The sequence below is a fragment of the Nicrophorus vespilloides genome, unplaced genomic scaffold (assembly GCF_001412225.1).
Source record: "Nicrophorus vespilloides isolate i.1.1-1 unplaced genomic scaffold, Nicve_v1.0, whole genome shotgun sequence".
In the NCBI taxonomy this organism is placed as follows: domain Eukaryota; kingdom Metazoa; phylum Arthropoda; class Insecta; order Coleoptera; family Silphidae; genus Nicrophorus; species Nicrophorus vespilloides.
Window position 1 is genome coordinate 1 of NW_017099911.1, and position 15,107 is coordinate 15,107.

The following is a 15,107-nucleotide window of genomic DNA, read 5'->3' on the forward strand; positions in this document are numbered from 1 at the left end:
ATGTAAATCTTTCGTTTTTCGTGCAGTGTAGTGATTATTACTAATTATGTGTGTTCTATCTCTGTTTGTTTTCTATTATTTTTGTTGATTTTTTTTTGTTTTTTTTTGTTTTGTAAAACTTTATGTAATTAAGAGGCTGAAAGAGGCTGAAGCCCATAACAGTCTGCATTCTTTTTTGTATCACACCCTGTAATATGTATGTAAGCTAACATAATAAATTCTAACCTACCTATATAGAGATTATTGATATGAACTAATTAAAAAAAAATATTTAATTACAAATTAATGCAACCTAAAGATAAAATTCATAGGAATTGGTATAACTGATGTCTAAGAATGATAGTAATGTTTAACTATAGTCAGCACTCACTTAAAATACATATTTTTTTTACTTTTATTCCATAATACATGTTTATTTGCAATTCTCTAGCTTAGGAAATATTATAAATATCCAAACAAACAAGGCCAGAGCTATGATGATGCCTATGTGTAACTATCGCCTGTGCTCAATTAATACACACTATTTATACCTAGGTTCGATAATACGTACATAACTATTTGAAATTAACTACCTTAACTGACATGTAAATTTATAGGATTATGGATATTTGTAACTATACTGAGTGCTCACTTAGCATACCTTGTTCATACCTACATTCGATAATACGTATATTATTTGCAATTTTCTACCCTAACTGACGTATAAATATCCGTACAAACAGGGCCTGCGTTATTATGATGGGTACGTTTAACTATAGTCAAACCTCTATTAACATACATATTTATTATCTACGTTCGATAATACGTACATAATTACTAACAATCATCTGTCCTAACTGACGTGTAAATATCCATACAAACAGTGCCGGTGCTAGAGTTTATGTCTGGGTAAGACATATTTGACGCTCCTTATCCATCCTACTGATTTACTACCCTGATTTGCTCATTATATGAAATAATAAGAAACTTTAATATTGAAGATTGTTGGAAATATGGGAATTCTCAACATATTAAGCTGGGGTATGAAGTGTCTGTTCGTAGGAAATTCGAGTATGTAAATTTTGTATAAAAAAAATCTTAAATGTAAATTATATGGTAATTCATCATCCAATTCACGTACGTTCACTTAGAATACGTCAATTTATTTACGCATAATGTACGTTAACTGAACGCTGATTGTATCCGTCAGATTTTAGGGTGAAAAGCACTATTCTAATTCTCAGACATTTCAATCTAGAAGTAACTTGTTTTTTGGCGCGGGAGATGTTGAAGGGCAACAGAAATGTAAATTAATAACAGAGAGAGGAGACGAGGAAAAAGAAAAGTAAAAGCATTCTCGCAATGCGGATGAAAGTTCGAATCTTGTCTGACTGCCTACTGGTGAGGATAATTCGCGAATCTAGGGGGACCGAGGGTGCGAGCAAGCGAGAGGGATGAACGCGAGAATGAGAAGCAAAAACCCCTCAATTCCCCCCTAACAAAACCCCCCTTCCACACCGCGTGTTCGTCGCTCACTCTGTTGATGAGTTCCATCACGAGTATGCGATTACATCAGGTCCCGGGGGCACACGGGATCGCCTTACATGCCGTGTGACAGCCGAGCCTGCGACTCAATTTGATTAATCCCCCCATAAAAGCGATCGCTGCTTTTCAGGAGATCTGAAACCACCCACTGAAAATATTCCCCAGCGGCACTAAACTCCAAATCTGCAGCAGATTCAAATTTTAAACATTAATTTCAAATTGCTTTCGATCTTCGCTCACTCTCTCTTACACTATCTATCGACGCAGCCTACCTGCATTAGGCATTATCTTCACCCACTTACGTAATGCCCTTCGGAAATGGGCAAATCAGGTGCACGCACTTCCAAGTTGCAGTCGGTCGCTGCTGGTATCGACGCGCGAAGGCGGTGGAGACACACCAATCATTTGAATATTTTAATTGGAAGCGTACAGGTATCATCCATGAATTCTTAATAAGCCAGGTGTTAAAATATTTGAACATGCTGAAATGGAGGAAGGCCACATGTAAATTTTTAATGAAATAACAGCAACAAAAAAAATATATATATATGTGGCCAAGACATATGTTAATTATTATACTATATTTAAATAACAAGTGTAAAATACTGCAAGGCATAAGTAATGAGGCTGCTGCATTTGATGTATGTTCAAGCAATTGTTACTTACATATGTCTTACGTAACGTGCAATTAAATATCTACACTGGCTTCTCATTTTTTTGTTAACAATTACCGAGCATTATTCTCAAATATAGCCTTTCCACCGCAGACAGATGCGACTCTTACTTCACTTCCTCCTACTTTAATCTAATTTTACAATTATATATTTTTTTGGAACAAATATAATAGCACAAAATAATAAACTACAAATATTGCGAGAATGCACCTGCATAAAAGATTAACATTCTCTGGCTTCATTAATATTTGCAAATATGTTATATAACAGGTCGAAAAAATCTACTGTAACCTTTTTTTATATGATTTTTTTTATGTATACAATAAATTTCACATGACTGAATATAAAACAAAAGTAATATAATCATATATCACAGGGGTAGCCAAACTGTGGCTTGCGAGCCTCATGCGGCTCTTCAAGAGCCATTCTTCAAATATTATATATATCAAATATTATATATATATTTTATATAATAATTGAGATTTTTTAAATATTTTCAATGGTTCTTGCTGCGAAAAGTCTGGCCACCCCTGATATATGATAATCTTGTTTGATGTTGAGAACTTTATAGTAACTTTATAGTAATCTCTATAAAAAATATTTCTGTTATATTATAAATGAATAATGAAGCTTTTTTTCTATATTTTTTTAAAATTAAATCTAAAATTTTCTGTAATTTTTAATTGTATTATATAAAAATAAGATTAATTATAAAATATTTTGTTCAAATTTTTATTTAAACATATTTATTATTCGAAAAGTGATAATATTTTTAGTTCTTTGTAATGTACAAATGTTGCGAGGTCTTGAATCTTATAGGCACGCAGATCCATTTTTCGTTAACAAATACTTCTTGAAACATCTAATTGTTGTTATGCAAAGTTTTAAATTGAAGACTCAGTATAAGTACTTACTCATGGTTGAATTATTGTACACAATTAAACCAGGTTTCTCAATTTTTTTAATTATTATAATAACGCGTTGTTATTTTGTACAGCATTACACATTTACTATTGTGAAAATTAACAGAAGACACATAAGAAATAAATGGACCTGTCAACCTTATACAAGAAAAAGACGCAAAATTTAAATCCGTTTCTTTTATTTGTACACCATATATAAGATTTTACAAAAAAAAAAACTATGGATTACAAATTACTTACCCTTTTATATCTATAACAGTAAATTCAGTTGTATTTTTAAATAATTAAATAATTCATAAATTGACAAATTATATAATATTTTTTTATAAGTTTTTTTTTTCACAATCTGTTCCCTAGTGATATACTACTGTGATAAGGATGAATGATTTGTAGAAATTTTCCTAAAAAAAAGGAATAAGTAAAAAAAGTATCTAAATTGTATAATTATAGTCAATTTCTATACAATTTATGATTGAGGAAAATTATGTTTTTGGTTTTGATCTCAAAATGTACTTTAAAAATGACTCAATTTATTTCAAGATTGAGTTATTTTGTGTACATTTCCATAAAGTGCAATTATTATTTAGATTTACTAAATTATAAATATATGGCGGAGTATTTTATACGAAATGCGTTTCCTTCTTATTTTGTTTTCTTAATTCCACGTGTCTGTTCTACCGAGAAATTCGGACATCGAAAAAGATACTAAACAGAGGTACTGGCAAGCATCCAATTTCACTACTCACTTCTTCAAAGAGATCTCGCCAAATCGCGTTTGCCGACTCGAATTGAGGTTTTCCATTAAACATGTTGTGAATATTCATTTTTGTATATATATTCTTAATAAACAGGATAATAATAATATTTAGATCACAGCAAGAACTATATTTAAAATAAACCAAATACTCACATCGAATCATATTTTAATACTCAAAAACATTAAAATTCTGTAATAAGTTAATTAAAGTTATTATAGATTGAAGAAACATAGAATGTATTGATTTTATATAAAATAAGAATCTTATAAGAAGATTATACAACTAAATATACTAACAAATGTATAATTTTTATGTTCAAATTTAATGTTTCATATTTTTTTGCATGTTGTATTAATTATATTTATTATTTATTTCAACAGTAAGTATATTTTGTGGCATAATTGAGTGAACTACAGCTCTTTTATCAGAATTAGGGCTTATATAAATGTGTAAATTAAATACATAATATTTTAAAAACTTTGGTATTTTAATAAAAAAAAAATATATTTTGTCCAACTTTTTGACATTATTTTCTAAATTGATATGTAAACTGTTAGGTCTACTATTAGTTTAGTTCATGAGTCATTTTTAAGATATTTCCTATATAGAAAAAAGTTTAGAGAGCCGAAAATATATTCAAAGTTTCATTGAAATACTGAATAAGCTGTGATGAAAATCTGGAGATTTAATACTATTTTTCATTTTAATATAACAAACCTAATTCTTCAACTCACAATAAAGCAATTATAATAACAACATTAATCTTAGTAAATACAAACAAAAGTAATAAAAAAAATAAAGTAGTTTCATATTATTAAGAGTTTGACAGAGCATTTAACTAGGATTCCCACAGCGCGCGCCAAATCGATTTTGAGGGTGGACGAGACAAATTTAGGGGTTGGTATAAATAAGGTAAAAGATTGGCCGCCGGAAACAACCCTAGACCTTCACTAAACTGAATATTGATGCTATATTATCGAGTACGTTCCCACCGACAATCAATTCCATTTGATTCTATGAGAGGGACGCAACGAAAATGGAGAGAGACAGAGAAATGGAGAGGAAACAAAAAAAAATATTGAAACATGAAACGAAAACGCAAGGATTCTTGGAAAATGCACCGCGATGGATAATTCAGGCGCGGCACGACCAATTCATAATTCAAACCTTATTTTATTTTACACAATGATCGAAGCGGAGTTTCGACCGCCCAATCACTAACCATTACGTAATCATTACCTTATTTCTTTCGATTTTTTTTAATGTTCAACTTACAATGTAAAAAAAAAGAATATCGTGCATAATTCTAGGAAACGATATACTTTAATATTCCTTAGATAAAGGTGTGTACACACTACACGTAATTCAAATGCAGTTGATATCTGACAGATATTTATGGATCGTATTATGCATAATTCATCTTTCATATACAAAAATATTAAATAAAATTAAATTACGGAATACAATAGATTTATTCTATTTATTATCGACAAATTCTTCAATTTTTTTACTGAAGTTCTAAATTCATTTTTTTAATATTTTATTTATTCAATAATATTCGTTTACTAGAATATAAAATTAGATTTCATTAAAATTGAAAAAAAAATATGTATTTATTTTTTGTTAATTATGAAAATTGTTTTACTATAAATCTAATCGTGCGTATCCCGGCGAATGCACCATTATTAAACGCCGATATTCATTACATAACAATGTTGATGAATGTCGTGGATCCATGAATACATGCATGCTGTATGCTACAATCTTATTGCCATTATATTAACATTAATTTGGCGAAACGGCAATTCATTACGTAACGTCGTAAATCAGCCTGCGCCGTCGATAAATCGCATTATTATCTGGCGAGGCGAAAACAGTGAATGGAATATTGTGTTTAGGCCTCTGGAAGTTCCCATTTAGGGGGGCCACTATAAATTTATTAGGCGCATTCTTGATTTCGTGAATTATATATGTTGTTATGAAAGCGGCTCCAATATTTTTTTTTCCGAAAGCTCGTATAGATGTCCCCCTCCACAAAAAATAACTAAATAAAGAAATTTAGGGGCCGAATACGTAAGGCCCTTTCAATCAAACGCGCGTTTATCATTCCTGAACGACTGGGAATTGTTTACGTACAGTGTTGTTCTTATTTGTTTTCTTTACGTCGTAGTTTTTTTTTTTTTCGTATTATTAAAATTCTTTTCCGGCATTCCGACCGATTCGTACATTCCATTGAACTACAATCGTATATCTTACATTAGTGTTTTTTTGTTAAAAATCGTAATTTATTTTTAATTTCAAATATTTCGTAAATTTTTACTATAAAAAGTGTATTTTAAAACCGTTTTTTTCTTATTCAAAAATTACTACAAAATAGTTTAGTTAAAAACCGGTTTTGAACGGTTCATACTACAATGACTATACATAATTTGGTAAACAGGTGGTTAGTTTGAAAATTTTTACAAATTTATTATAAAAACGAACATTTCAAATCGGGGTTTCATATTTTAGAAATTTATGTAAAAAAAAGTGATTTTCGAAATCTACAAATTTATCCAACAAAAAATAAAAAATCGGCATTCATATTATCCAAATTTTTACAGAAAAATGTAAATTTAAAAACCGGTTTTTCATATTTTAAAAATTACTGCAAAATAGTATATTTAAAAACCGGTTATGGACGATTTATAACACAACGGTTAGTTTGAAACTAGGACAAAATTTATAACATCTATTAAAATGGAAGTCAATAGTTAATTGCAGAAATAATATTATAAAAAAACCGGTTTTTATATTTTAGAAATTCATTATATAAAGTTGTTTTTAAAAATATAAAACCTTGAAAATATTGGATTAGTTTGTTTCTTTTTCTTTTCATTAATTAATTTTTTGTATATTTTCAGCACGGCAATATCTATTACTTGGTAACTGAACTGGTGGGCGGTGGTGATCTTTGCAACTTCATCAAGGGACAGAGGAACGGAAAACTGGAGGAGCATTACACGAGGGTATTCGCCCGACAACTTATCTCCGCTATCTCGCACATGCACAACCAGGGGATAGTTCACAGGTAAGTGGAATTTGCGTAAGCGCGAAGAATCGATAACTCATCGATCCACTTTTTACACGCCAATGACGCCCATCGCGTAAATTGTCCGACTTTTATTCTTTTTATTTTGCCATCCCTTTACTGTATCGTAAATAAGGGCTCGTTCCGCAGCTTCTTCTATTGGAAACCGATCCAAATTGCGCAACGATATACACGTTCAATTCAATCGCAAAGGCTTATAGATATATTAAACAGGTTTTCAGTGCTCTCCTTAAACTGGTTTATGTCCTACTACCACGTTATAAATGCACTTTCCCAACTTTATATCTTCAAATGCGTATACTCATACACACACACACACACAAACACATTTCAGAAATTGCGAATATACGCGACTTACGATAACATTTAAATGCAATAAACAACTGTTTTTTATTGTTTTCATCCATTTCATTTTTATTGAGAAAAGTAAACCCTCGAACAACGAAATTACAATCCTTACGATAATAGGACGAGTCTGTAATTGCTTTGGCAATTACAGATAAATAATTGAATTTTTATGTTCGTTACTTTTCATATTGGAAAAGTTATTAAATTTCATTTTATATTCTCTATTTTATTTCTTTTTGTTTTATTTTTTTTTTCTCTAGTTGCTAACATGCACGGCATTAGCATTCGTCCAGCATTGGCGTGGTAATGTAATATGTAACAGTTGCTTAATAATTCAATAGGCAGTTAGCGGATCGATGCTATTTTTATTGCATTGATTTTATGTACAAATGTAATGCATGTGCCTATAACAATACTAATAAATTCCATATTCATATGGAAGCACGTAATCACACGTTATGGTTATATCTAAACGTGAATTCAAAACGAGTTTGATCCATACTCTCTCATTTCTCACTTTTTCTTTTATCTTTGCATTGAGATGTTTTTTTTTAATTTATTTTTTCTATTACTGTATGATTTACTGCTTTCAACGTACTTTTTAATTCAATCATTGAAATAAGTTAAAAAAATACTTATAAAACGATATATACTTATATATATATATACGAATGATGGGACGACTTTTCTTATGTGACCCAAACATGTTCTCGTATTACACGATTTCATATAATGTGTAACGTATTAACCGCGTTATACATACTCCATAGTCAATGTATCTAATTTATTCTTCGTACTTATCATTAAAATCATTAAAAATAATTAAACATTATATTTGTCTAATTTACATATAATAACTATAATTAACGAATAATGAATCGTAACACGAATTAATTACATTAAATCAGAAATTATTAACATTTAAAGTATACTTGTTCAATAATTATGCAATATTTCGTATTGTTCGGTTTCCATCAGTCCAGATTCGTCATAGAAAATTTCAGAAGAAATATGATAAATATTAGTATACAAAATTTTATATGCTGTTTTAAAGTGTAATTTCAAAAAGTCCGGAATATTGACAGACTATGCCGATATTATGAATTCAACACAAATTTTGTATTTTGCTAAATTCGTTTCATTCATATATAAATAATACATGTGCATGTTTTTCCTTGTTTCTATTATTTATTTATTTTTTCATTTACAATATTTCACGGTTAATTAAGTTATAATTAATATTGCCCAATTAGCATATAAATATCTTTATAATAATGCATTAATAAATATAGTACTTACTGGAAAATTTCAATTGTAATATAATTGTTGTTTTAATTACTTAATAAATTATATATAATTATCTGTACTAAAATTATAGGAATTAAATTGAAATATGTATAAAATTATAAATTGATTATGTAATAATTAAATGAATTTGTAATATTTTATATGTAATTTTAACGTTTTTATTGGGTTGGTCCGTAATTATAAGGCGTTTTTGTAGTAGCAGTTATTGAAGTAGATGGTGAATACGTTACGGATTAATCATTTAAATTGTTAAAAACGCCTAATAATTATGGACCAAACTGATATTTCACTTTACTCTGTTTCCAATCTTTCATTTGTCAGATCATGTTATTTTCATTTCTTCTGCACCATTGATCATATGTTTCTCTATGTATTCATAGACATTCATTGTATCATATGTTTCTGTGTTTGCTTAAGTTATTTTTGTCTAGTTTTTGTAAAAATCTAATACCTGAAGGCTGAAAAAGGCGAAACCCCATAGCAGTCTCCATACCATACCCTACCCTATACAACTGTAATTCTCATATAAAAATACAAGATATTTAAACTTGAAACTTGACTAAACTGAATTAACTCGGGTTCATGAAAGCATATGAAGCTGTATATTTTTCTCGCACCTAATTTAGGTACGAAAATGAATAACATTAGACAATTTTGTACCTGTTTCTTTTTCAACAAATTGACGAAAAAAACGATTTCTGATTTTTAATTGGTGCGTATTAACAATAAATATTTTGATTAAAAAAGTTGGAAATAGTAACATTTGTATTGTTTGAAATTATTCAATAATTGTGTTCGTTTCCGTGCAAAAGTATTATTATTTGAATGTAAGTTATGCATAAATTAAAGTCTATAAACATATATAACACATTGTAATTTACGACATATAATTGCAATTTGTATACACGAACGCTACATCGAGTTCACCAATAACTCATTTTTTTAATCACTTTTAATTTGTTGAACAAAGCTATTAAATGTATATTTAATCAAAATCTATGAACTTTACAAGAACAGTTATTTTCTTATCTTTATATGATGAAAATATTTATTAAGATTGTCTTGTCATTAAAGATACTAGAAGTAAACTTATAAAGTAAGTTTATATTATAAATACATAGTGAAACCTTGGGACCATCAATCCCGATGGGATTATCAGGATTTTGATACTGTTAAGATTATGGTTGTAGAGATTTTCATATTGTCGGGTTTATGGTTGACGGGATTTCGAATATCGGAATTTTGATTGTCAAGATTTTGGTTTACCAAATTATATTAACTAGGATAAATATGCTGAAAATCCATATTATAACAACTATTAAAGCTAATAGAGGAAAACATTATTTCAGATAATTCAATTTAGAAAATGCCTTGAGCCTAAGGTTATCCAGTCTACAAAACGGGAGCTTTGCATTGAGTTATCTGTATTTATCGTCCGAAGACACCGACAATACGATGAACCATAAAGCGTGAAAAAAGGTATAATCGAAGTGATTGGTTCAAACAATTCAATAAACTCATCGTATTGACATGCGTTTTATACTCCAATAAATATTAACGACGAAAGCATCAAATGTTCATTAGTAATTACTAAAAACAAACACATACACACACTCTGATTTTTAATGACGTTCGATATTTTTATTCCTTGATTATTATATTACAGTTTTCATTATCAGGCATTGTTAAATATTTGTTTTATAGCTGCACTAAACTTCTGCATATTTTTTTTATGCATAAACATTGCTTTGACAGTAAAAGTTTAACGACTAATTCAAACATATGGTGATGTTCTTCTGAATGACGCTGAATTAAAGATCATTTCCTCGACGATAATACGCTTTATCATCTCTCATATTCCAGAGTTGTTAAAGAGATCTAAATAAGACGTTTAGAATCTTTATTTCTTTTTATCCACATTCTAATTTCATATGTTTTTTATCAATTTTAATATATGTTAGAGATGTATAAATAAGACGTTTAGAATCTTTATTTTTTACTAATTTTTATATATTTATTTTTAAAGATGTTAAAGCGATGTAAGCAAGACTTAAGGAATTTTTATTTCTACTATTTCTTTATTCATATTTAAAGATGTTAACCTTTTAACAGATGTTAGTAAGACGTTTAGAATGTTTATTTTTACCTTTTTTGATACATTTATTTTCGAACCTGTTAAAAAGCTATAAGTAAAACATCTATAATCTTACTGTCTTATTATCCACTTATTTTCAAAGATGTTGAAGCTATGTATATAAGATACTTGGAATCTTTATTTTTTACTGATTTTATCCATTTATTTTCAAAGTTAAAACGATCCTACTTACGATAATTGAAATCTTTATTCATTATCATTTATTTTAGAAAATGTTAAAGTGATGTAAGTTAGACGCTTGAAATCTTAATTTTTATTGGTTTTTATCTAAAGATGTTGAAGCAATGTTTAGAATCTTTATTTTTACTGTGTTTTGATGATGTTACAAGGATAGAAATAAGACATTTATAATCTTTATTTTTTACTGTTCATTATCCATTTTCAAAGATATTGGAGCGATGATGGTAAGACTTTGAAATCTATATTCTTTTACTGATTTTTATCCATTTTGAAAGATGTTGGAGCGATGTGAGTAAGATGTTTATAATCTTTATTTTTACTGTTTTTTATCCATGTTTAAAGATGTTAGAGAGATGGTAGTAAGACGATTAGAATCATTATGTTCTGTTTTTTATACATTTATTTTCTATATTTATGATTGAATACTACACTAGACAGACCCTTTTGCAAAGCGTAATTAATTTTAATTACTTTACATTTAACCAATACTGTTTCATTGGACCTTATAAGAATTCCCGGTAATGCTATAACCATTTCGTGGCAAGGTGAGTTAATTATACACGACGACCTCTAATAATTCAATAATTAAGGAGATTGAATTCCGTAGGAATGCGCGTTTCCAAGTGATTAGTATATAATTAGGAAGCATTGCAATTCTATCAATGGGAGAATGCAAACAACAATTAGTTGGCACAGAGCCAACGCTATCTAATAATTTTAAATAGTTCGGAGCAGCCGTATAAAGTGGGTTCCATGTAATAAATGTATAGCTTATATAATGCATTCCGATAGTAGAGGAGAAGCAACGGCGGCGGCAACTGCAGCTATTCAAATGACAGAATCAGGCATATTTTATTTTTCCATTAGGGAAAAGAAATTATGACAAGTAACAGCGTTATGCAAATGAACTGGTTGGGTATAGCTAACCTAAATTTTCGTAGTAAACATGGTCATTTGTACGCGAATCCCGGCGTCGTATCTGAAGGTAGGATTTAAAGTTGAAAGTCGTGATAGTAGTGAACACAGCATCGCGACGCAGCATGCACTTTTGATCACACTTTTGATACCGATTCACATAAAATTCCTTGCTCGGAACGAGCTTTTTCGAATTTATACCGCACTTACAAGAAGGAAAAGAGGGGGAGAAAACAAAATAATAATAAGCACGGTTTTTGTATTAAAGAAAAATGGAAATGTTTACTTCATATCTGTACCTTTTATAACTTGAATTACTGTTCTGACATATTATATTCATGTAGCGTGATGTCGTTCGAATGGAGATAAGGAATTATAACCTTAAGCAGTATCAGCACTAGTTCTTTTTATTTAATTTACTTGTTATAAGTTAAATGTTTCAACGTACAAAGAATTATTTAATAAAAACTAAAATAAACAATTTGTTATATATTTCTTATTTGCAACGCTTAATTTTGGGCTCTTATAATAATGTATTATCATAACATCATATCTTTATAACAATTATATAATTTCATAAATAATTGACCCTATGGTCTTACCGTCGTTGAAATTTAATATTATTAATGAAATTTGAAAAAAATAACTAAATAGAGTTAATTTAAAAAATGCATTAATTATTTCGTTAACGATTATTCAATATTACTGAGATAAATATTTTAACCAAACACCTGTTAATCGGCATATTACCAGTAATTTTAAATACTACTACTATTTATTAGCTAACAATATTTTTATATGTGCAAAGTGGTAATTCACAATAATCTATTTAGTTTGAAAGTAATTTTAATACATTAACAAATAAAATGCATTATTAAATTAAAAGTAAACATGACAATAATAAATTCTTAATATACCTGATTAGACTCGGCAAAACATATATATTTTTTTTATTATTAAGATCTAGATCTTTCTTAGAATTAAAATATGCACATAATAGACAAATCGAATCTTTTGTCTCAGTTTTGTTCAAATTTTGTCCTATTTCCATTTAAATTTTCTTTATTTTTATTTAAATTAGTAATATTTATTATAATACTTTTAAATTGTAAGTGGATTAATGTATTTATCATTATATAATGTATAAAATAAACTAGATATAGAATCAGGACTAATGAATGTAGGTGTTTTTGCCTACATTTTTATAATTATGTATTAAATCAGAACAAAGTTTTTTCATTATAAATTATGTTATGCGAAAATGTTTAATAATTATTTATTAACGTGTAAAATATAATGTATAATGTAATTAAGTTGGTTAATGTTATAATTAAATGAATGTGTGGGCAGGAAGCTAAAATGTGTATGCAATGTTCAGGAGGTTAAAATAAATCGAAAAGTTTGTTCGCATGTTCGTTCGCTCATACACACAGCATATTTTCCGAATAGCATCCGTACATATGCTTCAAACTAAACAAATTACAGAGTTTATGCATCAGCCCGGAATTTGAGTTTTCAGAGACGAGTTACGGCGGGTTATTACGTGCCGGAAGTTTAATCAAGAGCTATCATGGCTTTCGTCGATGGCACCCCCAGGTCAGGTGACTTGTATCCAGACTAAGCCAGAGTAATACTGCGAAAAGGGGGATGAACTACACCATCGGATATTCATCCATCCCATCCCATCTATGGGTACAGCCGGCATTAGTCCATCCAGTCGGTCGGTGTGCGCCAACCCTGATATATTGAATGGGCAGTGTTTCATATAAATGCTGTTACTCACTGGAATATATTGCGTCCTTTTAAATTATAAATCGCGTGTCGTGGTCAGGATATGAACAAGTGTCCCCATCGTCCCCTTCGTACTGTGTATTATATATAGGAGCGTGTCTGCCGCATATAGTGGGGAATTTATAAAATAACTAGCGAAATTATATATGAATTGCGAGCGGCTTTCATAACATTACCGTAAACTCGCTTTTGTCGATTTGTTTTATTTTTAGCTACGATAAATGCAATGTTCGAATTCAATTTCATTTGTGGACCGAAAACTGCAGAAATTCGATGGCTACGTGTACGGAAGATAGGGAGGAAGGAAGGAGTTTTGTGTGCGGAATACGGACCGTCACTTTCCACACTAAAACCGTCCACTTTACTGCCGCACTTGTCTGCCCGTTTTACTTCTCTCCTTTTGTTAGAAATCAATTCTTTCCATCAGTCGTCAGTATTTACTGCCCAAAAACGGAGACGTAAAAAGTGCACTTTGTGCAGATTTTGCTAACTAGTTAAGATCCGGTGCCATATTGAACCAAATCGGAATATGTGTGTAAGGGAGAATGAAAGAATTATAGCAGTGATCTGGTTTATAGGGTCTTTCCACACCATCGGAGAGTGTAATGAAAACCTTTGAAGGTTCAAACAGGGAGAGGGGACAGACCGAGAGACCGAATAAGAATTCTTACTTTATTAAACATTCTATTTTCTTTATCTGCTCGAAGCATTGTCCTCCTCAATCCTGCATCTTTGTACGTTACAATATTGAATCGATTGTTCGATAGTTCTGTGTGCGAAAGGCGAAGTGTACTCAGTGGACCTAATAAAGAAGAAGCTAATGTGTAACGTGTGGTTACATTAGCGACGACGGTGTTTTCTTAAACAACACAATCTTGTCGCGTCCTAATGGAGCCCAATTACTTGGATTCGGAAGACCGGAACAGTTCTCTAATTGAGTTTGACACGAACACGGCCAAAGATCTGGCCACTCCGAAAGCTCAAATTGGATCTCAACCAACCTACCGAATTGTTTTCTATCCGCAAACACACGCATAGACACACACACACACACACACACACATTCCTCGTTATACGTCATTAAGAAATTGCGAACAGGCTGATTGATTATTATAGCTATGGTTTTGACATATCTGCTTATATTTCTGGAATATCTGCAGACACTTTTCGTAATAACTAAAAGTTATACCTCTTTTATCATATTTCAGTCATTGTCAATTATGTTGTAAGCAATTAGTTATTTCAGGAAAACAGCTTTTTACTAGGTTATATGTCTGAACAAATAACTCTAGTTGAGGTGGGCTCTTCCGCATTGCATATTCTTACTATGCAGTAGCTACCCCACTAATTAGACTATAAGTATTTAGATTATTCAACTTTATCAAAAAGATCATACTTTACTAGTATATCAACAAAAAATATTGTAAATATAAATATTTT

General features: G+C 30.0%; 1 protein-coding gene across 1 annotated transcript in view; it reads left to right on the forward strand.

Moving 5' to 3' along the window:
• Window positions 1-6,782: 6,782 nt before the first annotated feature.
• The window catches only part of LOC108566036 (protein kinase kin1-like), a gene marked incomplete at its 5' end in the record, with an annotated part of 35,920 nt that continues 27,595 nt past the window's right edge, over window positions 6,783-15,107 (forward strand). Inside the window, one exon of the mRNA XM_017925731.1 lies at window positions 6,783-6,949. Within this exon, the coding sequence (XP_017781220.1) occupies window positions 6,783-6,949 (167 nt within the window). The remainder of the gene's footprint in view (window positions 6,950-15,107) is intronic.